The sequence below is a fragment of the Exophiala aquamarina genome (genome assembly GCF_000709125.1).
Source record: "Exophiala aquamarina CBS 119918 chromosome Unknown aczIA-supercont1.27, whole genome shotgun sequence".
Classification (NCBI taxonomy): Eukaryota; Fungi; Ascomycota; class Eurotiomycetes; order Chaetothyriales; family Herpotrichiellaceae; genus Exophiala; species Exophiala aquamarina.
The window spans coordinates 70,755-96,893 of record NW_013550561.1 but is presented as its reverse complement, the minus strand read 5'-3'; the positions used below and the strand labels follow the sequence as shown (position 1 = coordinate 96,893).

At 51.8% G+C, this 26,139-nt stretch overlaps 12 protein-coding genes across 12 annotated transcripts; 7 read left to right on the top strand and 5 right to left on the bottom strand.

The window, feature by feature from the left end:
- Positions 1 to 376: 376 nt before the first annotated feature.
- A1O9_12784 (uncharacterized protein) lies at positions 377 to 2,785 on the top strand (the record flags this gene model as incomplete). Its single annotated transcript, XM_013398306.1, has 2 exons — positions 377 to 461; positions 537 to 2,785. 2 exons carry the CDS (start codon positions 377 to 379, stop codon positions 2,783 to 2,785), a joined length of 2,334 nt encoding a protein of 777 aa, XP_013253760.1.
- Positions 2,786 to 3,476: 691 nt separating this feature from the next.
- On the bottom strand, positions 3,477 to 4,679 carry A1O9_12783 (uncharacterized protein; the record flags this gene model as incomplete). Its single annotated transcript, XM_013398305.1, has 1 exon — positions 3,477 to 4,679. The coding sequence occupies one exon, from the start codon at positions 4,677 to 4,679 to the stop codon at positions 3,477 to 3,479; it is 1,203 nt and encodes a 400-aa protein (XP_013253759.1).
- Positions 4,680 to 5,314: 635 nt separating this feature from the next.
- Positions 5,315 to 5,820, top strand: A1O9_12782 (uncharacterized protein; the record flags this gene model as incomplete). Its single annotated transcript, XM_013398304.1, has 3 exons — positions 5,315 to 5,539; positions 5,605 to 5,667; positions 5,731 to 5,820. 3 exons carry the CDS (start codon positions 5,315 to 5,317, stop codon positions 5,818 to 5,820), a joined length of 378 nt encoding a protein of 125 aa, XP_013253758.1.
- Positions 5,821 to 9,784: 3,964 nt separating this feature from the next.
- Positions 9,785 to 10,318, bottom strand: A1O9_12781 (uncharacterized protein; the record flags this gene model as incomplete). Its single annotated transcript, XM_013398303.1, has 2 exons — positions 9,785 to 9,919; positions 10,004 to 10,318. 2 exons carry the CDS (start codon positions 10,316 to 10,318, stop codon positions 9,785 to 9,787), a joined length of 450 nt encoding a protein of 149 aa, XP_013253757.1.
- A 1,285-nt stretch (positions 10,319 to 11,603) lies between these two features.
- A1O9_12780 (uncharacterized protein) lies at positions 11,604 to 12,362 on the top strand (the record flags this gene model as incomplete). Its single annotated transcript, XM_013398302.1, has 1 exon — positions 11,604 to 12,362. One exon carries the CDS (start codon positions 11,604 to 11,606, stop codon positions 12,360 to 12,362), a length of 759 nt encoding a protein of 252 aa, XP_013253756.1.
- A 310-nt stretch (positions 12,363 to 12,672) lies between these two features.
- Positions 12,673 to 13,047, bottom strand: A1O9_12779 (uncharacterized protein; the record flags this gene model as incomplete). The annotated part of the gene is made up of 1 exon (XM_013398301.1): positions 12,673 to 13,047. The coding sequence occupies one exon, from the start codon at positions 13,045 to 13,047 to the stop codon at positions 12,673 to 12,675; it is 375 nt and encodes a 124-aa protein (XP_013253755.1).
- A 1,404-nt stretch (positions 13,048 to 14,451) lies between these two features.
- On the top strand, positions 14,452 to 15,147 carry A1O9_12778 (uncharacterized protein; the record flags this gene model as incomplete). Its single annotated transcript, XM_013398300.1, has 2 exons — positions 14,452 to 15,018; positions 15,076 to 15,147. The coding sequence occupies exons 1-2, from the start codon at positions 14,695 to 14,697 to the stop codon at positions 15,145 to 15,147; spliced, it is 396 nt and encodes a 131-aa protein (XP_013253754.1). The 5' UTR covers positions 14,452 to 14,694.
- Positions 15,148 to 16,012: 865 nt separating this feature from the next.
- Positions 16,013 to 17,344, top strand: A1O9_12777 (branched-chain amino acid aminotransferase; the record flags this gene model as incomplete). The annotated part of the gene is made up of 1 exon (XM_013398299.1): positions 16,013 to 17,344. One exon carries the CDS (start codon positions 16,013 to 16,015, stop codon positions 17,342 to 17,344), a length of 1,332 nt encoding a protein of 443 aa, XP_013253753.1.
- A 418-nt stretch (positions 17,345 to 17,762) lies between these two features.
- Positions 17,763 to 18,456, bottom strand: A1O9_12776 (monothiol glutaredoxin; the record flags this gene model as incomplete). The annotated part of the gene is made up of 3 exons (XM_013398298.1): positions 17,763 to 18,004; positions 18,061 to 18,346; positions 18,430 to 18,456. The coding sequence occupies 3 exons, from the start codon at positions 18,454 to 18,456 to the stop codon at positions 17,763 to 17,765; spliced, it is 555 nt and encodes a 184-aa protein (XP_013253752.1).
- A 327-nt stretch (positions 18,457 to 18,783) lies between these two features.
- Positions 18,784 to 19,506, top strand: A1O9_12775 (phosphopantothenoylcysteine decarboxylase; the record flags this gene model as incomplete). Its single annotated transcript, XM_013398297.1, has 1 exon — positions 18,784 to 19,506. One exon carries the CDS (start codon positions 18,784 to 18,786, stop codon positions 19,504 to 19,506), a length of 723 nt encoding a protein of 240 aa, XP_013253751.1.
- An 18-nt stretch (positions 19,507 to 19,524) lies between these two features.
- A1O9_12774 (4-hydroxybenzoate hexaprenyltransferase) lies at positions 19,525 to 20,511 on the bottom strand (the record flags this gene model as incomplete). The annotated part of the gene is made up of 1 exon (XM_013398296.1): positions 19,525 to 20,511. The coding sequence occupies one exon, from the start codon at positions 20,509 to 20,511 to the stop codon at positions 19,525 to 19,527; it is 987 nt and encodes a 328-aa protein (XP_013253750.1).
- Positions 20,512 to 21,272: 761 nt separating this feature from the next.
- Positions 21,273 to 25,149, top strand: A1O9_12773 (uncharacterized protein; the record flags this gene model as incomplete). The annotated part of the gene is made up of 2 exons (XM_013398295.1): positions 21,273 to 21,540; positions 21,596 to 25,149. The coding sequence occupies 2 exons, from the start codon at positions 21,273 to 21,275 to the stop codon at positions 25,147 to 25,149; spliced, it is 3,822 nt and encodes a 1,273-aa protein (XP_013253749.1).
- Positions 25,150 to 26,139: the final 990 nt, after the last annotated feature.

The window sequence follows — 26,139 nt, the reverse complement described above, 5'->3', positions numbered from 1 at the left end:
ACAACTTCATTCGACTCTGGTATGTGATATGCTCTCTGCTTCGTACCAGCCCTGCCTTGCTGTGAATGTGACTCGCTCTCGCCCATCGATGGCAATGGCAATGGCAATGAATGCTCCATCGAACCTGCCACTTCGCACCAGATGTTGGTGTCAATGGAAGGTGCCCTAAGACCCCCATTTCTGCCACCCAGTCTGCTCCATCCAAGCATCTTTCCATGCCCAGTGCTTTCTTTGCTTCTGCATTAAGAAGTCTCTCGTTTCCTTTGGTCTGCGCAATGGTCGCAGCCGTCCACTCCTTTCCCTGGATGATCAACTGGACTGGATAAAATAAATGGACTCATACTGCATTTCTTTTCTCAACCACAAAAGCGAAAGCATGGAAAGCACCGCCAGATCAATCCCCTCCACCGATTCATCCTCCAAGTCCTCACAGCCTGGTCATCTACCAGGCACTCCGAAACGTAAGTCTTGAATCGGAATCTCGTAAGGTGGCTAGGCGTGAATTCCACCACGTACTGATAACCCAAACCATGCAGCGCCGATGGACCCTCCACGAAGACGATCCTCGCTATTCTTTCAAAGGGTCTTACCGCATACTCATTCTCCCAAGGCACCAAGCGCAAGTTTATCCGAGAGCAAGGACAGCGAGTTCCCTCTTAGCCGCGGTTCGCCCTCGAACGTCGATCAAGCAGCGGACCGGTCCCCTATGACAAGGTCTATTCCCACGCCTGGTCATGTTGCACAAATGCAGAAACTCTTTCAATCGGCCAAAGCCTCCTTCAGATTGGATATGAGTTTTGCTGCTTCTCCAGTTGGCTCAATTGACGCAAGGCTTCCCGGAAGCCGCGAGGACGGTAGTAACGGAGGCCAATCAGCTTCGACATGCTCCACAGAATCACGGTCGAGGACGGCCAATACTCCAAAAGACTGGAGATATTCAACAGCTCCTAGATTCATTGCAGAGGTTGAGGTGGACGTCAGAGAGCCCTTTCCAGACCGTTCCCCCCAGCTACCAAACCTAAGTGCAGTCGGTTCGGATCATGGCAAGATATTGGTGGCAGAGCCATTGAGCAGTGGCTTCACATCTCCCGTCAACCAGGGAGCTCTTGCTTCGCCGCAAACAGAACCGAGAAGCCCTCCTCATTGTGACGAGAAGACAGCCTCAGACCTTATCACGGGCAATTCCCTCGAGATTGCATTGCAAGATGCGGCGTTTGCCGAAGAGCTAGCCACAGCTGATCTTCAACAGCCGCTCAGGAACCTGAGCATGAACAGCGAACAGGATGTGAGGAAAGATATAATGGATGACTCCCCAATTGCCATGCACTTAAAGAAGCGGCCAGCCATTCTTGAACCGCCACATTCAATCCGACAACGCGACTCGGCCGACACTATCTCCTTGTCAGAATCTGCACACGCCGCCGCAGCCTCAGCCAAGATCAAGCGCAAGATGTTGCCTGATCTCTTCCTCAAGCCTCCGACTATCAAGCCCAGCCCTGAATCAGCAACCTCTCCTGGCAACGCTATGCCAGCTTCACACCACTCAAAGGCCGACCTCGACAGCTGTCCAGACCCATCACTGCATCAACGCGGACCAGCAGTTTTATGTCCAGACCCCACGCTACATTTCAAGCCCTCCAGACGCAATCTCCATGGCCCTGAGAGCCCAAGTTACCGTCACCATATACCCCAAGCATTCATAAGAGGGCCCACAGGGCTCTGGAATCGTGCAACAGATACAGGAAGCCCAGTGCCCCTGCTCAAGGGCAAGGCTTCCGCACACTCACCGAGAAACATGAGACGCCAGTCCCATGAAACATTGCGATCTACACCTCACCTGCACCACCCTAGGGTGTATCCTCAGCAGCCTGATCTAATGAATCGACCGCGGCCCCCGCAGGTGGACGAGCATTTTCAACCCGGATGGTATTATGCCAATGGAGCTTCTCAGCCTCAGACAGGGCAGGGACCAATGTTGTATTCCTTTTCCACAGCCGCTGCGAAAGTGATTGGTCAAGACCCTGCTCCTGATTCGCGGATTCGAGATTCGTACAGAACGGATACATTGACACCGCTTGCAAAGCCACCAAGTCGATTCAGGAAGAACGGTATTCTCGCCCTTGCTGGTTCGCGAGGAGCAGGAAAGTATTATGGAGCTCAAGGATCCCACCCAAGGGCACATGATCGACACATGCATTTCAATGAGCCACGCTCTTCCCCAGATGTCAGGTTCAGAAGCAGCCCACCCCGGTCATCTTCAGACTCGAGCCGTCCTACCCAAAGTCGAAAGCGAGCCCGAGAGACTGACTCACGTCGCATGGAAATCTTTGAAGATGATGCAATCAGAGAAGAGGACGAGCTTGAGATTGATCCCAAGCTGAAATTGGAAGAAGATGAAGAAGTCATCGAGGTAGATGAGGAAACCAGAGCTGCAGTCAGAATGAGTTTGTATGGGACACCACCGGTTGAATCCAGCATGAAAGAGCTCAGTCCGAATGTGATGGCATGGAGAAAAGGAGCCAGAACATCAGGATCTCGCAAAAAGCGACGACCCAGTTATTGGGATGGTGACTTGGAAGAAATCGTGAGAAACCCTGCTGCTCGACACGTGGTCAGTTCACCGATCAAGAAGGAAGTCGACTCGAGATCACAACAAGCCGAGGTGGAATATGATGACGAGGTGTGTGAAGGGCCACAGCAGTCAAGCGAAGACGAGCTAGAAGACATCTCTAGGATTGCAGAGGGACCAACGGTGCTATTGGAGGACGTCCAGATGGAAGATTGATCGAAAGCATAGATACTCTTTTGGCGAATTACCAGCATGGGTATCTTGTCTTGGCAAGTCGTTTATGGCTGGTTTGGTGGCAGAACTCTCTGGAGGTACCTATTCCTGTGAGAGCTGATGCGCATACATTGTTGTAACAGCGCCATGATCGATCTCGATAAATTGTACTTAGCTACTAGTATGCACATGCGCTGGCAGTAATAATAAGTAGTACTGCTCTGTCGGGATTGTGGACTTGAAAAGGTGACCTGGTGGTGCTGACGTGGTTTTAGCCAATTTCTAATTATTTATCTTCCGCTTGGATGGCCTCCCACGCATGACCCATCCGCAGACCACGAGGAGTGGTTTCTGAGCATAGCTGTGAATAATCCCCATTGTAGAATATGAATGGTGATTACGTTTGGTGAACCTTTGCTTGCTAGTGCTGCAGAATCTTAGCAAGACCGAGCATGAATACAAGTGGCCTTGAGACCATTCCAATAATATTTTACAGATTTTGCATACGGATCCTACGATCTACAACATCTCACACATGGGCACAACAAAACAAGTTCGACCGGGATCCTGGAACCCATACATACAAACATAAAAACATACATACATACGGCCAAGGCCGACATCTGGCTGAGCAGACTCTGAGCCGGTCGTTGCGAAGGCATGAATGCAATGCAATAAGGTCATTCAAACGCGATCACGGTTGTGCTGGATGGGCAGGTCTCATGGATAGGCCTGAAGGTAACATTGCTGCTGGAGCCCCTGTTGCTGTTGGCGATGGTGGTGTGGATTTCGTGTTGGAGGCCTTGGCCGAGCAAGTGGTGTGCTTCTGCTCGTGTCTCCGCCGGCCGGACCCAGATGTCGGCAGTATTCCCAAAGACTTTGCGGCTCGGGAGGGGGTGGAGATATCCAAGTCTACAGATTCATCTGGCGCAGACCCGTCGTTCGGGGATTGGGATTGATGCTGGATGTCAGGGTACTCATCCCTGATCCCCAGTTCACGACGGAGATCCCAGATGTGATCCTCAAGAACAGCCATGTAGGACATCGTGGATAGGAGATTTGGGATCGTAGCGGTAATGCTGGTAGTGAAATGGGATTGACTCTGACGGAGGTGCGGAGGGTTTAGGATTCCGTACCATTTCAAGGGGTCTCGGGACTGGAACTGAGACTTCAATGGCGGGTCTGCGTCTGCGTTTGCGTCGTCGTTGCGGATACTCGCAGTAGTTGAAGTGATGGTGTAGTTGTAGTTGTAGATGGAGGTGGGGCTTGAGCCGAAGGCAGAAGCACAGGTAGCTGTCGAACGGGGACGATGAGACGGGAGATGTGAGAGAGATGACGCAGGGCGGGTTTGATGTCGCAGCCCAGAAAGCCCTCGGGTCTGATTCTTCTGAGTGTTCTCGACCGGAGTTGTGGTGGTGGTCTCCGTGTCTCCTATAGAGATGGACTGGAAGTGTTCATTGTCCTCATGCTCGTGCTCACGCTCACGCTCAGGTCCACGCAGACATCCCTTTCTTTCTGCTGCTACACTCAAGTCGCCATTGGAGACTATTTGAACCGTTTTGAGCGCTTTCATCCGCCCATCAAAGCCTTCCTCGCCATATCTCCGGCCTGGTCCAAGTGTGGATGTGCGGTTTGCCTGCGCCAGAGCAAGAAATCCCGAGGAGAAATCTTTGGAGAGCTGCGCGCGGAGGGTGGTGTAGGTGTCAAGCAGCTCCAGGTAGGACTCCAGCAGGGCATCCAAGCGAGCGGATAGGGTACTGCCGCCGTCTGCTCCGCCTTTGGACGAACTGGTCGGCGTATGGTCAGCTGCAGCGTCTGTTTCTGTCGTGCGGGTGCGGGATTGGGAACCTGCACGAGATGCGGGTGGTGATGGGTAGGAGACAACAGACTGGTCCATTGCCTAGGTCAAGGTCGGTTCATAGGCAGTATTCGTGATATATCAATTGGGTAATGCTGGGATGGGCATGGAGAAGGGGAGGACTTGAAATGTTGGTTGTCTGTGTATCTGCCAGTGGGCGACGAACTTGAATGCGACGAACCCGGTCGGTTCGGTCGTATCGGCGGTGGGAAGTTCTGGTGGAGGTGGCAGCTGCAATAATTGACGTAGCAACAGTCGCACTTGCCAAAAGCATCATCGCCGCCATCAGGCCTTGTCTTCCTCCTGCACAAATGATTCCGCCACTTCTTGTCAACAATTGAAGCTGTAGCATTGCTAAGTTAGCTGCGACCCTCTGCAATCTGGTTTTGTTGTCCACCATCCACTGCATGTCTGGGCCCAGATAAATATCCCGCAGTCTGCTCGCTCAGGTGTTCTTTGCATCTTCGGCATTCCTTGCATGGTCTATCACATCACCTGCACCCCCCAATTTCATCACGCCACTCTGTGCGCATTCAATACCGTCTGAATTGCTCGGTACGCGCCACTCAAGTTCGACCTACAGAGACCGGCGCTCTCCGCAACGGCCATCCCCCTTCTTCTCCACGCCCTAATCCCTTGCGAGAAAGGAAAAGACCGTATTGCCCAATTGAGTCATGGCTTCAGCGGCCCTAGCCACTGCTGCTGATACCTCCGCCTTCAGCGTGCGATCTCTTTATCGCTCGATGCTGAGACAGTCAAGCCAATTCGCAAATTACAATTTCAGAACTTATGCGAGGAGGAGGACGCGGGATGCATTTCATGAGCATCAGCGGGAGCAGGATCCCAGGCGGATACAGGAATTGGTGCAGACGGGCTTGAAGGAGTTGCAGGTTATGAAGGTACGTGAAGCCTCTTCCCTGATCGCATTCTTTACAATTCAACCCATACTGAGCTCTTTCCACAGAGGCAGACAGTAATATCACAATTCTTCCAAATCGACCGCTTAGTTGTGGAAGGCGGCAAATCCGTAAGTTCTTTGTTTGCCATGGTCCTCGCTCTTCTCTCTCTCCGATTCTAATCATGGATACAGGGGAAAGAGACAGGAACAGGTGGTGAGATAGTACGCCAGAAGGATACTGGGTTTGTTTCCCATCTCACCAATCTGTTTGAAATCTACTAATATCGCGCCAGATGGGACTGACCTTACTTCACACATTTTCCGCTCATTGTACAGTACTGTGTGCCACCATCACTTGAGATAGAGCGTCCTGTCAGCCTGGTGAAAAAGGGCTGACCCTATTATACCAAATGAACATCATCAATCTCTGCTATGCACTGCCTATCCCCTTGCACGTGTCCTCGTTGATTGTGCCTCTGCTGTGATGGATGAAACCACTCTGCTAGAGATGTCCCGCTAGTTTCCCGTGTCCTTCAGCCTCTCTCCTTAGGTATTTGGATGCTGGAGTCATGTTTTTCCTGTCTCTCTGCTGCCGGGCTGTTCTAGCAGCCTCCTCGACGGCTGCCTCGGCGCCACGGCGAAACTATAATCCGAAAGATCTCGGCCCGGCCCGGTTTTACTCGGCGCTAGTCTGCTCGCTAAACCTGCTGCATTGAGATGTCGCAAAAAGATCAGCGTCTCCTGTTCTGTCACGCGCTGGCTGATTCTCCATCATCTTTACCAACACTGCTATTCGTTCTTGGAAACGTTCGTGAAAATCAACCACAATCGCCGTTGTTCCCACGCTCTCAAGTTGGATCACCTCTCAATTTGAGCCAGGGAGTATCTGTCTGATAGGAGGATTCAGTACCGCCAGGACAATCCTACCACAATGGCACCGGTACGTTCCTGTTTGTTGAGTTCCCCTGAGGCTGGCCCAATGATATCACATGATACATGTGGACATGTTCTCTTTTGCTTCGAGTTGCCCTCTTCTGTTGACTGTGCCTGGCGCCGTCAACAGGTACTCAGTATACTACTACACGCACACTGCCGCTCACTCAATCGAGAATGAAACGTGAGATAATCAACAACCTCATCACTAACAGCCCTTATTGCTGGTGTGGTGGCCGCCCCGCGCGTTCCAATGACCGCATAACTGCCTTTTATCCTGTCCTTTTAGCCCTTCTCTCTTTCTCGGGCTAGAATTCCAGGGTAGTTTTGTTTCAGTTTGGCAAATCTAACATTTTTCATAGCTACGGTCCTCGCGCTCGACAAGGAACCAGGACCATAATACAGCGCCACGAAATCGAGCTGGGGTTATCGACTGGGACCCGACAGAAGGCCTGCCAGTACGAAAGTGGGAGCAAATCACCGTAAAAGTCAACCAAGATGCCACGACCGACCCTGCAGATTCGAACAACCAAAACACCGAACACAGCGAGAACGACTTCCCATGGCCAGAACAGCCATTGCCGCATTTCTTTAATCAACTCCCACCTCATTCACAGGTAAGCGTCCGCCGTGGGTTGATGATGGCACAGCCTCGAACCTACAGGATGTTGCCTACAGCTAGGGCGTGCTCTTAACAATAGTGAGCTGACCAAACCTTGCTAACATCTTTCTGCCTGATAGGAACTTCTTCGCCGCGCCCGGATGGGCAACACCAATGTCAAACCTCTAGTATGGGATCGCAAAACAGAGTCCTGGATATCGAGTGGTGAGATTGATGCGAGAAATGCGCTGCTGAAATCAAAATATCTCTTGAACAATCCAGACTCTCCAGCTTCGAATGACGAAGACGACAATGGCGGCGAAACGGAAGAACCATACGACACGGATGGAGCACCTGGCAAACGACGGAAGACCACCTCGGGTTTGCAAGAACGCATTTTTGAAACCAAGAAATGGGTGCAGGTACCAGCAGCTATAGCAGAGAAGCTTGCAGAACCGAAATATCTCGCTGACCGCCGACCTGGAATGGAAAGTCTTTATGGTGGTGCCTACAAAGCAACAAATGGATTCGGATCTTTGGGCATCAACCCTGGCGCAGGATCTGGGGCAGCTGGATTCGACTTGGGAGATGGATCAGGATTAGGGAATGCTGGAGGCGTCCTCGGTGCGGGTGCTGCAGTTCCCGAACCAGCACCAGTTCGAAAGAATATGCCACCAAAGCGAAAGAAGAAGAAGCTGGGTGGACCAGGCAGAAAAAAGGCCAATGCGGTTCCTGTGGGAGTTGATGCACCTGCCACACAGCCATCAGATGTCGTCATGACTGATACGCCTATTGAGACCCCATATCAACAAGCTGCCCCCGAAGCCAAGCTCAGTGACACACAGATTGAGGAGGGAGAAGGCTCTGGCAGTGAAAGCGAGGGAGAGGGTAGTGAGGAAGGGGAGATCGAGGAGGATGCGAAACTACAAAGTCTGCCTCAAACTGAGTTGGCACCGGCCAGCCAGCTAGAGGGCGCCCCAGGAGTTCATCATTCGAAAGATGAGGAAGCTATTGGGACAACAGAAGGCTCAGCCGTGGACGGAGTAGCATCCGAGCCTCAAGTGGATGAAGCACCTGTGTCTAGCATAACACCTGAACTGGTTCCAAACATTGGCCAGGGGGTATCGTTGTCCAAAGATACCGAGATGCCGGATGCCATCATGACTGAGGCTATTCCTGCTCAAGAGGATATTCCTCAACCGAATATTTCAAGCTTGCCGCCCGAGACAGCAGCAGTGAACGCACCCAGCCTTGACACTGTGCCAATGTCCCCATCGGTCTCGGCTGATGTACAGAGATCCGAGCAGTCATCACACCCTCAACGGGCACCACCCATTGCAGAAATTGGCGCGGACACAGACGTGCGACCAGTGCTGGAACAAATCACCCCTGAACCCGTCTTTCCTTCTGCTGAAGTTGAAGCCATAGCTTCTACAGAGCCTGTGGAAACTGGATTCGAAGCACAAGAAGCACAACCACAACCACAGTCACAATTACAATCTCTACTAACAGCATTGGCATCGCCAAAGGAACCGATGGAAGAAGAAGCACCTACCAGCTCTACGCCTAACCCTAAACTGGACAATCCTTTGCCGTCGAATACCCCAGAGCCGCCTTTGACAGGCAACCACTCGGCTGCCCAAACCTTGGCGCCGCCATCAGCCTCCGCCCCTCCCACGTCCACGGCTCTCCCCGGGGACCCACCACTCCTCGATCACATCGACTCTACGGCAGCAGGGGACATCGCGCCAGCGGAAGCCACAGGAACAGGAACGGGACCGGAGTCCAACGTAATCGACCTCCTAGGCGGCCTCGAAGCAGCCGTTGACAAGGAAGCAAGCGACACGTCCGCGGGACCGACGAAGCCGAATACGGAAGTGGAATAGGATTCCACAGGGACGAGGAGATCTAGATACTGGAATGCTATTATGGATTACGTAAGGAGGAAAACCGAGCACCTTCAAGCGAGCATGGAGAAGTTGGAAGGAAGAGCAGAGAGCAGAGAGCAGAGCTGAAAGGGTTAAAGGAGCATAAACGGGATGGAATGGAGGTCGCAGAGATGGACTGATATGGAGCATGGATGAGGAGGAAATTCATCAATCGAGTGTTCTATTTCCTTGCTCTGGACTTGTATGTGTTCGCGGTGGCATATGATGTTTAGCTTCTCCCACCGCGTACTAGGAGAAGAGCATGTGCGGCTAATTTTGCTAATTCTCTGGTGTCTCATTTCACTCCACGATTGGACGAACTTGCCACACAGCTGTTCTGCTGCGTTGCTTCGCCATGTATAACCCGCGACATACTGTCGATCAATGACAATTCGAGTGAGAACCCATTGGCGAGGGATAAACTATGTGAGAAACAGGCTTAAAGCTACGGAATGCACGCAAATATAAGATACGGTAAGGAAGTTAAGATGTTTCATGTGCACCAGCTATTTTCATTCAGCGATGTTGTTTATTTTATAGATACAATTGGATTGGTGGCCATAAGGCTCAGTTCAGTCAACTTCCTGGTGACGCCTGGAGAGGGAGATTTTCCACCCTGCCTATCGATCGAATTGTCTTCCCGCCTCTGCCTCTTGCTTTGCGCATGCTCCAATCACAGCCAAATCTCACGTTTTGGGTGCCGATTGACCATAGGCCACCGCTGGATACCATTCTGAAGGAGGCCGGGATGAGACATTACGCCCATGATGTGAAAATGAAAGGTCTAGTCGAATGGGTTGGTACGAGTACCCCAGTAAGTGAGGAACAAGCTGAGACCGACGGTCTCAAACAGACGCGATAGGACGCCAACGGCGACGGTGTCGAGAGGCCGGTTCTCAGTGACAAGGGCGGAGACAAGCTACAAAGGAACCAAAATGTCAGCATTCCTTCGAAAGGGTCTTCCTGAAAGCGAGGAAAGTAAGCAAAGCTTCACATTACATACCGATGGCGAATAGGAGGCGAAGAAGACCAAGCTACCAAGATAGGCAGCACCCTTGTAGCTTAAAGTACCAGTGGCATTGATGAGAGCGGCAACACCATAAGTCTGAATTCCGGAACCGACGATAGAAGAACCCCAGCTAGCAGCAGCAGTGGCGGCCTCCTTGGACTTGAGGAACTCCTCCTTGCTGTCGGCGGCCTTAGCGCGGTGGTAGGTGTCACCGAAGAGAGGGGCAAGCACCGCGGCACTGGAGACTTGGTTGAAGACGATGCCTAGGGCAATTGCGGATGGCTTGACAGGAGGAAGGTCTGGAAACATTGGGATTAGTTTGGCATTGGCGGGTTTGGCAAGCCGTTGCGTTGCATTATGGAGGGGGATGGGGTTGAGGTCGAGATTGAGCTCCCGAATCAAATGACGTAAAGAGAGGTGGTGCAAAAACCACGGCGGGAAGTTGAACAAGTAGACTTACAGTGTAGGGTGGCCATTGTGCTAGTTTGTGTGTTGTGTGGGAATAGATGGGAGCTTGATCAGAGGTGAAGACAGTAACTGGGAAGCTGGAAGGTGACTTGACTGAAGGTGGTGAATGGAGAAGGGAAAGGAGAGGGAAGAGGTTCGGGGACAGGTGGGAGGAACTTATAAAGAGTTCCAACGACGGACGTGTGCCAGTGGTTGCTGGGGCTCGAGACGCAAGAGGAAACTCGGGTTGTAACTCAGACCAAGGCAGGTGGCACCCACAGTGACCTTCCGGAAGGTATTACGACCTCGGGCGGGCAAGTAGGTAGAGAGAAGTGGCTTTCCTGCTGTCACTCACTCACGCAATGCTCCTTCCAAAGCTGCAAGTGTGGCATCCAGCACTCATCCATCCAAACAATGACGACACGTGGAGAAATCGGATATAATGACGGATGCTTTTCCCAAACAGAGACCAACTTGTACGTAGGGCTGCGGCATGAATCGAGGTTAGAGATTGTAATGACAGCCTGTCACCCAGCCACAACTCCTCTGACGTGCCATGATGTCACAGAAACCACTGGAAATCGAACCACCTGACTCTGTTGGGATCCTCCCAGCGAAGTCAATCATGATGCCAATCTCCTTCCCTAGCCGAGCTGAATAGCCTGTAGAATGCTGCTCAGCCCTTGGCCGTAATTGGCACTTTCATGGAGATGTGATTTTGAGATAGCAACGATGAGAGAAGTTCAAAGAGAAGTTTCGTAATTTTGATGCCACGCCCTGCGTGCCTTTGCTTGCCCTCGCTCTGGTTGTCTGACTAACGCACCCCGGATTCTCCATCCGCTAAAATGCCACCCAATCATCTGCCAGTGCCATATCTTTTTTCTGCGTGCGGCGCGTCCATTTCAGCCTCTGGTGAGAGCCGCAACCATACCCAGAGCCACATGTCGCCTCTGTGCCTATGTGCGTCTGAAGAATTCATGAATCCGTTTCTTGAGGCGTCATTGGTAGTAACGTTGCTGCTCATGAGAAGGGCCCCCATACTTCCAGGCACAATATCACAATGATTTCAACTCGATAGCCCCAACGCCCTCTTGCAATCCCTCCTTGCTCTCCACATCCATCCAATTAGTCCCCACTGCAGTCCAAAATGCTAGCCTCGCGCTCTCCATCGCCCGACAACGATGTTCTCGCCATATCAACGGCGTTGATTCCCGAGCGAGCAGCCAAGCCCGCGGCAACCAGCACCATCACATTCGGCAATCTCCTTCCACTAACACGCGCCCTTGTCCTTCACGAAGACCTCCAAGAAGGCTGCGGCGGCCAGCTCTGGCCCGCCGGGATGGTGCTGGCCAAGTATATGCTTCAGTACCATAAGATAAGCCTAAAGGACAAGACAGTTCTTGAGATTGGCGCAGGCGGTGGCCTTGTGGGACTGGCCGTCGCATTGGGATGTGAATTTGCCGGTTCCGAGGACCACAAATTGTACATCACCGATCAGATACCCATGCTGGCTCTGATGAAGAAGAACATTGCCATGAACCATGTTGGGGACAGGGTCGAAGCGCTGGTCTACGATTGGGGCACACCGCCTCCTGATAAGGTATTGCGCAACACGGGCGAGACAACCCAGCATCCGGACATAGTGCTGGCAGCGGACTGTGTCTATTTTGAACCTACGTTTCCTTTACTCCTGCAAACAATGGGAGATTTGATTGGTCCAGACACCGTGTGCTATTTCTGTTTCAAGAAACGCCGAAAAGCGGACATGCGCTTCATTCGCGACATGAAGAAGAAGTTTGCTGTCGACGCCATTCAGTATGACAGCCGCGAGGTGGATCAGAGACAGGGAATATTCTTATATCACGTTAGAATGAAACCTGGTACGAGCAGTAGTAAAAAGAACTGAAAGCCTAGATTTGTTCACTTGGATGGTTGAATTATTTGACAATCATCTGGTGTCTCATCTCGTGTCGTCATAATAGTACAATATAAATACACAGAACATGGCACCTCATTTGCGCACACATCGTCGCGTCGTTCCCGTTCAGCTATCTCGAGGTGCTATTCATCAAAACAGATTGGCCAAATTTACATATCTCTCACGGTCTCTCCACGCGGATCGCAATAAGTCGGACCAATCTGAGCCATCTGCTCGTGGCCGATTGCTCAAAGAGATTTCGAATACTGGTGGAGCGGACGATCTAGAGAGACTCCCTCTAGTAGTATCGTCGATGGGTACTCCTCCCGTCGGTTCCGTGCATTCGTCTTGTCCCTGCGGCCTTTTGGCCGGGTCTTCGGGTCAAGCTACCCTTAAGCTTGAGCATGGCTCCTGACACTTTGTCGCCAATGCTAGTCTTGCGACGAGGTGCTGCCGTGGTATGTGTGGCACGGGTGGCACGAGGAGCCCTCGTTCTTCGCACGGGACGAGCCTTGGTGCTGACGGGATGAGTCCTGCGCGATCCTCTGAGGCGTTGCATAAGAGTGGGCTTGGCAACGTGAGCATTATGCTTGGGAGGATGGCGAGTTGTGGTGGTGGTTGTGGTGACGGTGGTTCCACCTGGGTGTTTGCGTGAACGAAGACCGAGAACCATCTTGCTTGATGTTTGGAAAGATATTTAATGTGTTTTTGAGGTCTTGGATGGATGCTTGGGTTGGATTGAATTGGATTTGGGTTGATTGCTTGCTGCTGAGAAACTCTCAAGATCAATTGAATTGGAATTGCTTGCCCCTATATTAATACCCTGTCAGTGCTGTCGTGATAAACCAGTTTCTTTCCTAAAGTGTTCAGACTCAACATGCGAATCAGGGCGACGTCATTGTGAAGGTGGTTGAAGGCTGCGAGACCTTTAAACCGGTATCACTTGAACTGTTCTTTACCAGGAGCATGGTCTCATTAGTGGTCGGAAAGGCGGAAGACTGTTCGGAAAGCAGGTTTCTGGATGTTGGTAAGAGGTTGGCTGGTCGGTTGATGAGGGCTGGTCTCAAGATCGTCCATCAGATTCCAATCAAGATCCATGCAACACGCCACAGAATCATGCTTGGCTGACGCACACGAACTGGGAACATGCCCTATGCATCTCGATCTCGATCTTTTCTTGTGGAACGTAGCTCTCCTCGACACCTACGTCAATTGGGCGCCACAACGCTAAGAATTATGCTCCCGCTGGCAAAAGAACCCCTGATGAAGTCGCGTTTGTGGCGGTGCGCTCTTCAACCCCACGAACGGGACGGCATGTTCCGCGAAAGGGATTGTTGCTGATCAAGATTTTGGCGAGTCTGGCCGCGAAGACGGCCTGAGGTGAAGATCGTAGCAGATTTGAATGGCATTTACCATTTGATAGCTCAACACTGGTCCTGGTACTGGGACAGGGAGCGATGCAGTACTGTGTCGAGTACAAGTAGCACGATGGCCATTTTGAACTGAACGCTTGTTCATCAGGAAGCAGCAGGACGAAGTTAAGGTGCATTTGCCAGTGATATGAAGAAATCACTTGAATGTGTTAAGGTAGGTACGCGTCCGCGTCCACGTCCATCACCACAACACGGCCAAAGGTAGGAGCGACCAGCCTGTTTGGTGCATAGCCTCCGATCGGCAGGAGAACCTGGGAAGGAACAATCTTTGTCCGCACAACCAAATCTCAATCAAATTCAACCTGCACCGACGCCTCATACAAGGACAGCATCTACCTGGCGTGAATTGGTAAACCCATGCATGATGCAGTCAACCAAACTCCGGCCATGCATTTTTTCACCAAGGTCAAATGCCCCCCAGCTGTATCCCGCCGCTCGGGTAACAGCTGGTGAGCCAGGCCTCATGCTCAAGGAACAAACTTTTCAATCCGGTGTGGGATTACTACGGTGAAAGCCAGATCGAATTTCCAAGTCCAGAAATAGTAATGCTATCAAAATCCAGAGTTCAAGCTCAATGCTTATGGTCAATTTTGCCGGTCGTTTCTTTCATCCACCTCTTATCAATGTCACTAACCTATTTACTAGCAAGCCTCGAGCAGTATCGTGAGGACATTCTCCAGCAAGTGACCAAAGATGTGGGCAGTATCACCAGTGAACTGACTGCTGACCTGGACGGCCTTTCAAACGATGTCAGCACTCATCTGAAGCAACTCACGAGAACTGGCGAGCCCTTGCAGAGGCCTTTCAACGCAGAAACACTGGTGGTTCAAGTCAAACACGGTGGCGATGGGTCCGAAGCTCAAGAAGAGGTCTTGCTGCAGGCGCGCATGGCCGAATTTCATCATTCAAGACAAGAAAAGCAAAAGTTACTAACTGACCTTTGGGATGAATGGGAAACAATACAGATGGACATCATCGCTCTCGCTGCCGAAGTGTGTGGATCGAGGGCGATCAGCCTGAGCCAAGAACAAAAGGACAATATGAGAGAGGGTCAACAGCAAGAGTTTGATATTGCTCTCGTGAATGGACAACAATATCACAATGAAACAAGAGATGACCTCACTGGCTTGCATCGAGATCTTCAAGGTCTTGAGGAGGTGCTTGTTGAAACCACAACCAAGACCAAACGTGCAGTGGCGGAAATGCAACAAGTGAGTGACCCAGCCTGGTTGAGGGAATGCCACACGCCGACAATAATGACTTTCCAGCAATATAAATTCCAGAGGACCAAATTGTTCAAAGACCTTCACCGCCATATGGAATTGCTTGCATCGCTTTAGCACCGAACCAAGCTGATAGAAAGGTTCCTTATTCATAGCTTAGTACGCCCTGATACCGCTGCCGCATCAGGATCGAGGTGAACTTATCGACCTTCGAGCGGCCATTCGTCTCCCATCGTTATCAAACCTGAAATCAGAACATAGGTCTGGACGCCGCGGTTTGGAGTTCTGCTCTTCGATGTCAAGGTTAGTGTAACCGTGGATATCCGATGTTCATGTGGAGATCAACACTAAAATCTTGGAACATTTTATCCGCCAAATAAGCGAATGTTCGCCTTCCCCGTCAAACGCCGAAAGCTTTCAGCCAGTTAACGTATGGCTTACTTGCACATTTTCAATGCTACACAGGAGAAAATATCTGTTAGAAAGATCACAATCTCCGCAATATCGCGACTACGCGTCATCTATACAGAGATTTTCTCAGGAACATCTACTCCAGCCCCTGGCAGGATAGGAAATGTGTTGCGCTGAGCGGAATAAGCTTTTAAATCGTCGAAAGGCGCGGCAGGATTCGATAGATGCATGCAAAGTATGCGGCCTGCGGCATTCGCTCTACGGCGCTCGGAATGAGTACGTCCATCCATGCATAGTCCCTTCTTATCAGGCCAAACTAGGAGTGCATGCCTCCGTTGATCGGTCCCTCGTTTGCCATGTTGCACTATTAAATGCCTGACCGCAGCATCCATCGGTTGCGTTCTCTAGAATATATATGAGTCACGGCGGGTATCCTACATAGGTCTGGCTTTTCCAACTCGTGTTCTGATTCTTCATCAACTCCTGCCTTGCGTCTGCACAGCCAGAAACATATACTCGTCTTGGCTTCTGCCCCCTTTTCCTTTTGCCCCGTTGCCCTGTCGCCGACGCCATGGCCCCAGCAGCCATCACCCCCATCTCCCCCCCATCACCCACGCTGGACAGCACGTTGAAGCTGACCAAAGCGGGCACGCACACGACCTTGTCCCAAACCATCTCGAATGATTCTCCAGCAGTTCATGATCTCGACGCCTCCAAGCTCACCATCACGCCGAACCTCAATCCCAAGCCGGTCCCAGCCCTAGACTCACCAGAAGTGTGGGCTCAGAATGTGACCACGGACCATATGCTCACTGCCCGGTGGACCGAGAAGGCCGGTTGGGACAGCCCCGAGATCAAACCCTACGGGCCCCTGTCCATCATGCCCACCGCCTCAGTCTTGCACTACGCGACCGAGTGCTTCGAGGGCATGAAGGCTTACCGGGGCTTCGACGGCAAAGTGCGACTCTTCCGCCCAGAACGAAATGCAAAGCGTTTCTTGCAGTCAGCTACCCGTATTGCACTGCCGGGCTTCCCGCCTGAAGAATTCTTAAAGCTGCTGAAGAAATTTGTTGGTGTTGAGGCAAAGAAATGGATTGCCGAACCGGGCCGGTATATCTACATTCGTCCGACCATGATAGCCACAGCTGCGGCACTGGGCGTCCAAAAACCCAAAGAGGCGCTCATGTACATCATGATGGTCGTGTTCCCGCCTTTGGATGAGCCAACCCCCAGCGATAAGGGGCCTTCGTCAGCCGCGCAGCTCAGCACGAACGGCGGCCAGACCATCACAGCAAAAGACCGAGCGTCCCTTGGGATGCGACTCCTTGCCTCACGCCACGACATGATCCGCGCTTGGCCCGGCGGCTTCGGCAACGCCAAGGTCGGAGCCAACTACGGACCGTCACTTGTTGCGCAAGGGGAAGCTCGCGAGCGCGGATACAGCCAGATCTTATGGCTTTTCGGCGATGAGTGCTTCGTGACCGAAGCCGGAGGGTCGAATTTCTTCGTCCTCTGGGTCAATAAGGAGTCTGGGCAGAGGGAGCTCGTGACCGCGCCTTTGGGCGATGGTGTGATTCTTGAAGGCGTTACGCGAGCCAGTGTGTTGGATTTGGTAAAGAAATCAAGGCCCGAGGTCGATGTTGTAGAGCGCAGGTTCACGATGAATGAGCTGCTCGAGGCGGATGCGGAAGGCCGTCTTCTGGAGGCGTTTGCTGCCGGTACAGCTTTCTTCATTGCCCCGATTGCGGATATTCATTTCCGCGGTGTCGATCTCGTTCTGCCCCTTGGCAAGGCACAGGGTCGAGGTGAGTTCGCGATGGGTGTTAAGCAGGACCTGAAGGATATCATGTATGGGAACGTGGCCCATGAGTGGGGTAACGTGGTGGGAGAGATGGGAATGTAGGCTTGTTAGATTGGAGCTTTTGTGTCTCTGCATTTTGTCCTGATATGAGCCGAGTCTTCGACATAATCCTGAGGTTCAAGTTTGACATGCATGGCGTTATGGAATTGAGCGCACCTATACTTTGAAATTTGGCCTCCGCCTAGGATCGAAGTCTGCTTAAGTCAGTTCAAGCGCAAAACGCGAGACGTGCTTGGGAACAGGTGATTCTTTCATCATCTCGGGATTTTGTACATGGCTCATTGTTACCTGGGAATTGGTAACGAGGCAGGACATGAACAATATAGTATACATCTTGCATGCCCTCTGAGGCTTGCCAAACAGCAGGGTATGGGTATCGTAGAATTTTCGAAGGCTCAATGTCGTTGTGATCGATTCAGCACTCCATAGTAGCTTCTCGGTGGTCCAACTGCCTCATCATTCAGGAGCTCTCTCCTTTTGCGTCCTTGCTCCTGCCGCCGGTACTCTGTTCGGTAGTCTGCCTCGCTTCGTCGGCCTTTTCGCCCTCGACGTCGTCTTCCTCCACGATCACTTTCTTCTCCGCAAGGAGATCTGCTAGACTGCCATCCTTATGCATATTGATCAGAATATCACATCCACCAACGAATTCCTTGTCCACGTAGAGCTGCGGAATTGTCGGCCAATCGGAGTATTGCTTGATGCCTGCGAAAGTAAGACGAAACTGTAGGCGAAGAAACGAAGACATAGTCATGACCTACCACTCCTTAATTCCTCATCCTCAAGGACATTAAAAGCTGTAAACTTGGATGGATCTACACCCTGAAGGCCTAAGATCTGGATGGTAGTGCGACTGAAGCCGCACTGGGGGGTTTCTGGAGTGCCCTTCATGAACAGGACCACCGGGGCGGATGCTACAGCCTTGTCTATAGCAGCACGGACTTCCGTCGACAGCAGCCGGGTCTGTGAGAGCTGCGAGGTGACGAAAGGTTGCAGCGTTGAGTGTGTGGCGCCAGGCCGGAGGGAGGAGAAGACGCCACGGAGAGCCTGGTATTGTAGTGATTAGCTGTTTGATACAAAATGACGCACGGGAGGGGCGAAAGGGGAGCAAGGATGGATGTTAGTTATACCGGTGTTCTCAATGTCCACTGCAGCATCTTGTCTAGTGTAGGGAGTACGTGTGAGAGAGAGAAGGGAGCTCACGACGAGAGGCGGAGGTGATGATGTTGCTTGATGACGGAAGATTTTTGGGGAAGCTGGGCTCGCAGTCAAAGTTGCACCTGCCACTTTACTGGGTGACTGAGTACGGGGCATTGGTTGACATGCATTTTATTCTTCCGCATCATCTTCGCGGTCCACTCTGAATACTACAGACACATCACACATTTCATTCTATCCATCAGAACAGTACTCTGTCCTCCGTCCTGTAGTACAATTCTGAACCACTTGATGCGCGCATACCTATAGACTCAGGTAAGGAATCCATGAGCGCCCCCACCGCCCCTCAAGAGGCCTTCTCTGCGGAGAACCATTTCCAGGATGGGAAGCATCACGTCCTTCTCGCAGCGACTGGCTCTGTTGCCACCATCAAAATCCCCTTGATCGCAAAATCTCTCGCTCGACATCCTAATATCTCCATCCGCATCCTTCTCACTCCCTCTGCAGAGGAGTTTTTGCAAGGCCAGGCCTCCGAACAGCCATGCCTCGCCTCGCTACTCGACTTGGACAATCTTGACGGAATCTACCATGATCGGGACGAATGGGCCAAACCCTGGGTCCGCGGCGACAAGATCCTGCACATAGAACTACGTCGCTGGGCTCATGTCCTACTTGTCGCTCCATTGTCTGCCAATTCGCTAGCAAAGATGGTCAACGGGATCAGTGATGGCTTACTCCTCAGTGTGATCCGCGCTTGGGATACAACAGGCCTTATCGACGTGAGGAGGAAGAGAATCTTTGTCGCGCCGGCCATGAATACAGCGATGTGGCGGCATCCCATCACGAAGAAGCAAATCAAGGTGCTAGAGCAGGACTGGGGAGACGGTGAGAATGGATGGATCACAGTTTTGCGGCCGATAGAAAAGGAGCTAGCTTGTGGTGATGTTGGTGACGGTGCCATGTTAGATTGGAAATTGATTGTGGAACATATCGAGTCTCATTTGGGCATTGATCTACGGAAACAGGACGGAGCGGTAAATGGTAGCTGAGATGCAATTCTGGCTTTCTCAGGCAAGGATGACTTGCGGGATACTCTTTGACTCTTCATTAGTCCGCCGAGAGGCGTAGTCGCCTAACAACCCGAATGAGATCACACCGCCCGTGAGCAGTGCTCCATTGACAAACCACCACCAACAGTTCTTGACGTCCTGCAAATTCACCCGCCAGACCATTGTCGCAAGGGTTAACGCTGCACCACCGCAGCTTCCCACGAAGAATACAGGCCCCGCTCCAGCAAAGCATCCCGCCGTCACAAGAAGCCCAACCTGGGCTGCTGAGAAGACCGACAAAGCCGTCTTCGCATTATGGGCATGTGCTTGGGCAATCGACTTGATGCCGGCCTTGGCGTCGTCTTTGATGTCCATGTATGCATAGATCATGTCATAGACAAGTGTCCATGCGACGCAGCTAGCGTATAGCGACGCAGCGGCAGACAAGGCCGCTATGTTGGACAGGAGATCGATGCCCAGAGCAGGGAATCCCATGATTGCACCCCAAGAGAAAGTCAAGCCCAGGACGAATTGAGGGTAATGTGTTACCCTCTTTGCTAAGGGATATATGGTGACAAGGAGAAGACTTGGAACGCCATAGTACAAGCATGGCAGTGGGAACTGTAAGAGAAGGGTCAAGCCGGCAAGTAGCTGCGCGCCGAGGTAGACAATCGAGTTCTCCACCGATATCGCTTTTCGAGCAATGGGTCGTAGCCGGGTCCGCTCCACATGGGGATCCAAATTCCGATCCCAGAGATCATTGATTGTACAGCCAGCCCCTCGCATAATAAGGGCACCGGTGAAGAACAGAGCTGTTGTTGATACAATTTCGAAAGGGGAGGCCAGGGGCGAGGCCATGGGAGCTGCAAGGAGTGTTGAGAACAGACATGGAAAGAATAGGTAGTACGTCCCGGCCGGCTTGTCAAGGCGGATCAGTTCTGCATAGGGGATCCATGACGATGGCAGCTTAGATATGAGTCCAGTGCTGGGTGGCTTGTAGACCATGGGTGAATCCGACACAGGGACGTTGGGGTTGGATGGTGATACATATCTGGTGGATGGCACCTGGAACCCTCTCTGCCATGATGAGCGAACATGTCGAGGACGGCTAGCAATGTGATGAAAAATCGGTAGCTGATGGGAGAGTCCGGTTCGAGATAGCTGCGCAGAGCACTTGAAAGGCAAGTGTTGGCTGACGATTCTATACGTCTGGATCATCCTGAACGGGTGCACTGAACAGCTAAGCGATCACGACGAGGCTGTGTGGAAAGCAGGGCTTATTTGGCACCACTTCCTTCACATTCCCTGAAGTTCTAAATGTCTAATGCCATGGTCTTGCCAGATACAATGTTCGACAGCTGCTCGGTTTCGCCGGGCGGGGGAAATTCGAAACCTCCCTCGTATTCCAGCCTCGTAAAATCAGATAGAGGACTAACTAGAAGTGGATGCAGGAAGCGCTGCTTTATACTCGGCTCGCCTACTTTAATTGGACTCGGATGAATTGTTGATCTGGGAAGGCGATCACCACCAGCCTCGCGGCCCTCGGCGATCTTTCCGGTTTGAATCCCCAGCCTTGCGTTGCCTTCACCTTTTGTGCGCGTCGTGAACATCACCTCCAGGTTGCGCCTTGTCTTCTCCTCCATTTGATTTCACTCTGGGCTCTTTCTTAACCTCCAAACCTCTACACCTCCCACCTTGAGCGGTATGCCTCAACCAACATCATCTCATCCGAGAGCAAGACTATGCGCTTGATGACTTAGCCCACCATGCCTTCAACTCGACCGTGCGCAGCCTTCGAGCCAATCTCTCCCGACTTCGATGTCAAGACCCTCGTCGAATCAACTCCCAATTTCGAGTGGGTTGTCCGCATCCACTGTGATATGATTGATCATCAAGGTCTGGAGAACTTTGAAAAATTAGTTCTCATTCACGTCATTCTTGGAGGCAAGCCACTCGTCATCGAGGGCTACGAGACACGACTTGACCGTTGGTCATTCGCCACACAATGGCTCCGAGACAATTGTGGTTCTAAAGGTACTTTTGTGAATTCTCGTGCCTGTTGTCAGTGCATTGCTGACAGTGACTGTAGTCGAGACTGCTCGCGATCTGACCAAGAAGAGCAATGTCCCACTTTCTATCGGTCATTACTTGAACAACATGGCTCTGCTCACGAATCAATGGACCAATGGCAATTACAAAGACGCTGATCGTCAGCGCATGTATTTGAAAGACATCGACTGCCCACAACTCTGGCGTGATAAACTTTCTGAACTCCTTCCTCCTTCCCTGTTTTACCTCAACGAGTCTACTGGCGATGTCGGCGGCTTTGGCGCTGTCGATGAGGTCGATCCGAACCGACCGGGCATGAGGAAAGGAAGAGGCATTGCGAAATCTGGTGACCTTATGTCAAGCCTACCCCCGGAAATGCGCGCCGAGAATCTCATGTGTTACATCGGCCACGAGGGCACCTACACCCCGGCTCACCGAGAGATGTGCGCCAGCCTAGGCCAAAACATCATGGTTGAAGCCTCTACTGGCCTTGTCGAAGAAGGGAAACCAACAAAACCAGGCTCCTCCATCTGGTTTATGACGGAGTCCAAAGAACGAGAAGTCGTCTCAGAGTATTGGCTGTCAAGACTTGGTCATGATATCGAGGTGGAAAGCCACTTTGCTCAAATCAATGCTTGGAAAATGGCGCCATTCAAAACATACGTTGTTGAGCAGAGACCCGGAGATTTCATATTGATTCCACCGTTGGCGCCCCACCAGGTGTGGAACAGAGGTACGCGCACAATGAAAGTCGCATGGAACAGAACAACGGTCGAGACCTTGGAAATGGCGCTTCACGAGGCCTTGCCTCGTGCTCGCATGGTCTGCCGCGATGAGCAGTACAAGAACAAGGCCATCATCTACTACACAATGCAAAAATATTCCAAACAACTTAAAGCAGCCGAAAAAATCAAGCAAAAGTTGCTCGCCGCTGGACGCCACCTCCCTGGCAATGATGTCAGAGTCCGCCAGCTGGAGAAGGATTTCCGCCGGCTCCACGGTCTTCTCACTGAGATCCTTGTTTCGGAAAGCTTTTCTACAGCGCAGAAAGAGCCTCCTGTGGAGAAGCTGACTTACGATAGCAATGTCACTTGTTCATACTGTCGCTGCAATATTTTTAACAAGTTTTTGACCTGTCCTAATTGTGTCGAAAAAACCCCAGGAGGCGATGATGACACTTACGACATTTGCTTGGAATGCTATGCAATGGGTAGAAGTTGTGCATGCATTTCAAAGCTCAAATGGGTGGAACAATGGCCCTGGGATGATTTAGTGCAGAAGCATGAGCAATGGCGACATCAGATCCTTCAGTACGGGGGCAAGGTTACTGAAAAATCCCCCATGTCGCTTAAGACCGAGCTTGATCGACTTGGTAGAAAACCCACGCTTGCACACATCTGTCAGCTGGAATTGCAACGTCGACCGTTTCGTGACATTCGTCGCGCTCCCTCTCCTGTTATCCAACACGAAGAGGAGGATGAGCCTCAGGTTGACGACGAGGGCAGGGTCAAGAAAAGGAAACAGAAGAAGAAAACCGAGAAGTTCATACGTGAGCATGGGCGTTGTCACATTGACTCTTACTGGGAACCGAAATGGAAGCAGGCATCCTGTTCTCATTGCAGCAAGAACTATTGCTATGGCAGCCTTTTCCGAGCCTATGATATGAAACCACAAGACATCCTTGCAGATCCTGATTGGAAATGTCCGAGCTGTCGCAACATCTGTGGCTGTCGAGTTTGTTGTAGAAAGCCGGGTTACAAGCCATACACTCCATCCAGCACGATGTTGGGCCACAATACGAAAGCGGTGGCTGATCCACGATCTATGGAGGTTTTGGTGGATTTCTCTTTCTCTAATATCGGGTGGATCCAAAAGGCGGGCGATGATAATGGGGCTAACACTCGGCGTCTTAAGAAGCGGAGAAAAGAGGCCGATGCCGCCAAAGCTCAAGAGACACAACTCGGTGATGACTACGTGGACCTAGAGAGTAGAGACAATGACATCGAAGATGGCATCCTGCGTCTTGCCGCCTATGAAGGGATACCGATTGATCCGGCCCTGGGAACTTGTGGGGGCGTCAGTGGTGGAGGGTCGACTGCAGATTCAGACGAGTATGACGAGAATCCTGAGGGTGCAAGATTAGATGAGGACGCATCCCCAGCAGATTTATCTGGTATTGAGCATGCTGTGCCCGCCGGTGGCGTACTCCGGGATGTGGACCATGCGTATGACATGACCGAGGCCATCACGTATGACTATCCCGATCCCGAGTCAGGTCGACATATCGCCGTCACGTTGGAGGAAGAAGCAGCTCCGATCCCGCCTGGTTATATACCTGCAGTACCTGACGAGAATGGAGATATACATATGGAGAATCGAAAACGCAAGCGAACAAAATTGGACGAAGGAGATCGGGCTTTCCAGTCCAACAAGTCATATGTCGACAAAGGCAACAAAAAGCGCAAGTCACTAATCGTGAAGCTACCGATCCATCCTGAAAAGTTGGCGGCAATCAAGCCAATGGCGCTGATGGCTCGACAAGCGTTGAATGGCACTGAAGTCCCGGCCCCAGTGATCAGTTCTGATTTACAAGCACTAAACGCCGCGGAGGGCAACCTCCAGCAGGTGCCAAAGTACGCCCGTAGAGGGCTAGAACATGTTGCTGTGGAACAAGATGACGACTTTACCCCTGGGCGATATCGAGACCGTCGAAAAGCTATGGCAGATGGAGTTGCAAGGCCTCCACCGGATTCGGACATCACTAGAAGACAGACTCGAATGCACAACGTTCACTATGAAGAACCAGACGAGGAAGAGTTTAATGAAGTACTGCCTAATAACCCAGGCGGTGCTAGAAAGAGAAACATAATGGTGGTCAGATTGGATGATGCCGAACTGGGATTTGAAACGGATGTTGAAGCCGAAGATGAGAATATGTCAGACGTTGACGCCACCGAAGTCAGCAGCTCCCGAGAAGTGTCAGCTTCGACAAATGGGACGCCGCTCGCTCCTAACCCCCTTCAGGACGACCGTGCTAGCTCAACACGGAAGTCTTCCCTCGAGCCAGTTGGACGGCTAGCTTCGATCTCTTCTCTGCGACCTGCGGGAACGGCCCGAAGGACTGCTAGGCAATCTCCTGGGCCGAAACATGGTTCAAAAATGCTTGCCGAAGCCCAGGCAAACCGAAAGGCAAAGATGGCTGCCATCGAATGGTTGGATAATGATAGTGAGGACCTCGAAGATGCCTGGTCGGAGAATTCCTTCGTGGAAGAGCCAGCACCACCAAAGCAGCAACCAAATGCACCGACACCGACAGCCGCCCGCCCTATGGCTGCATTAGAAACAGGCATAACTGCGACTGTGAGACGTGTCCCACAAATGGCATATGCGGAAGTGGCAAGTGCACCGTCCAAGCCAGTGAAACCTGTTGCCTCTCTCACGAAGGTCTCAAAAGATGCCTGGGTAGACAGTGAGGGCTCAGATGATGAAGCGGTTGTGGCAAAGCCAGCAGGCTGGGCAAGTGTCAATGCAAGTAACGCATCGTCGTTTCAACCCGCGACTTCGAAGAAACGTGGTCGACCACGAAAGTCTTGAGCATGATTGTTTGGACATATGGTGGCGGATTATTGAGGGTGCAGTGGACTGAGATGAAGCCAGTACGAGTTAATGGAATCAATTGGAGACTTGCACCCGAGCTTTGCAGGATATCGGGACCGCCTCGTGCCATGCTTGACGATACGCAGGCGAGCGGCGTCTCGAATGCTGGGGTGATTGAATGGAATGGAAGCTGCTGAGATGCTCGCGCCCAGCACAGCAGTGCATAGCTTGACAAGTGGGCTGAATCTATCAAAGAGGGAAACGAGCGCTCAAATGTACAATAGGACTAAAGACAAACTGAGGTCGCTCTTGCAGCGTTCTCTCGTTCGACTTGCCCTCGCAGCTGAGTCAATACCTGGATAGATTGGTCTGATGGATCCTATGCCTTTCAGCTGCCAGAGAGCCCATAGAGGGAGTTTGGAGTCTAATCAACGATTCAAACGGCCCATGCCGGGATATGAATACACAGTTCCCTACACCACAATACACTTGGTGTTCCAATTGGGTGGACAGTGGACCGCGGAGCCTGCACACGAGGCGTTAGTTAATAGTAATATAAGGCTTCGTGCGCAGGAGAGAGGGAATGCGGAGATCGGAGTTAAGTTTGGCCGCACTACAAGTCCGTACTTTAGTGCAGTTTTCTTTCTCGCCTCTTGTGAGCAATTTGAATGACATCTGGCGCACTTCGCTGCCTGCAATCCATCCTTGTCTCTGTTTTCCATTGATAATTGTCCACAGTCTACGGTCAACGGTCCTCCGCCCTCTCGCTGATCCACTCACCAGAATGAAGAGCGTGCGCCTCCTTCAGCGCGCGGCTCCTGAGACGCGATCCCCATTTCTCCGCCAGACCCTCCGTCAGCTACAACATACATCACAACAACCATTCTGCACGCGGCCTCTGCAGCAAAGTGTTCTTGGAAGCCGGCTTTTGCATACACAGCGAGCACCGAGAACCGCCTTTTCTCAGGCATTCCGCCCACGCCGCTC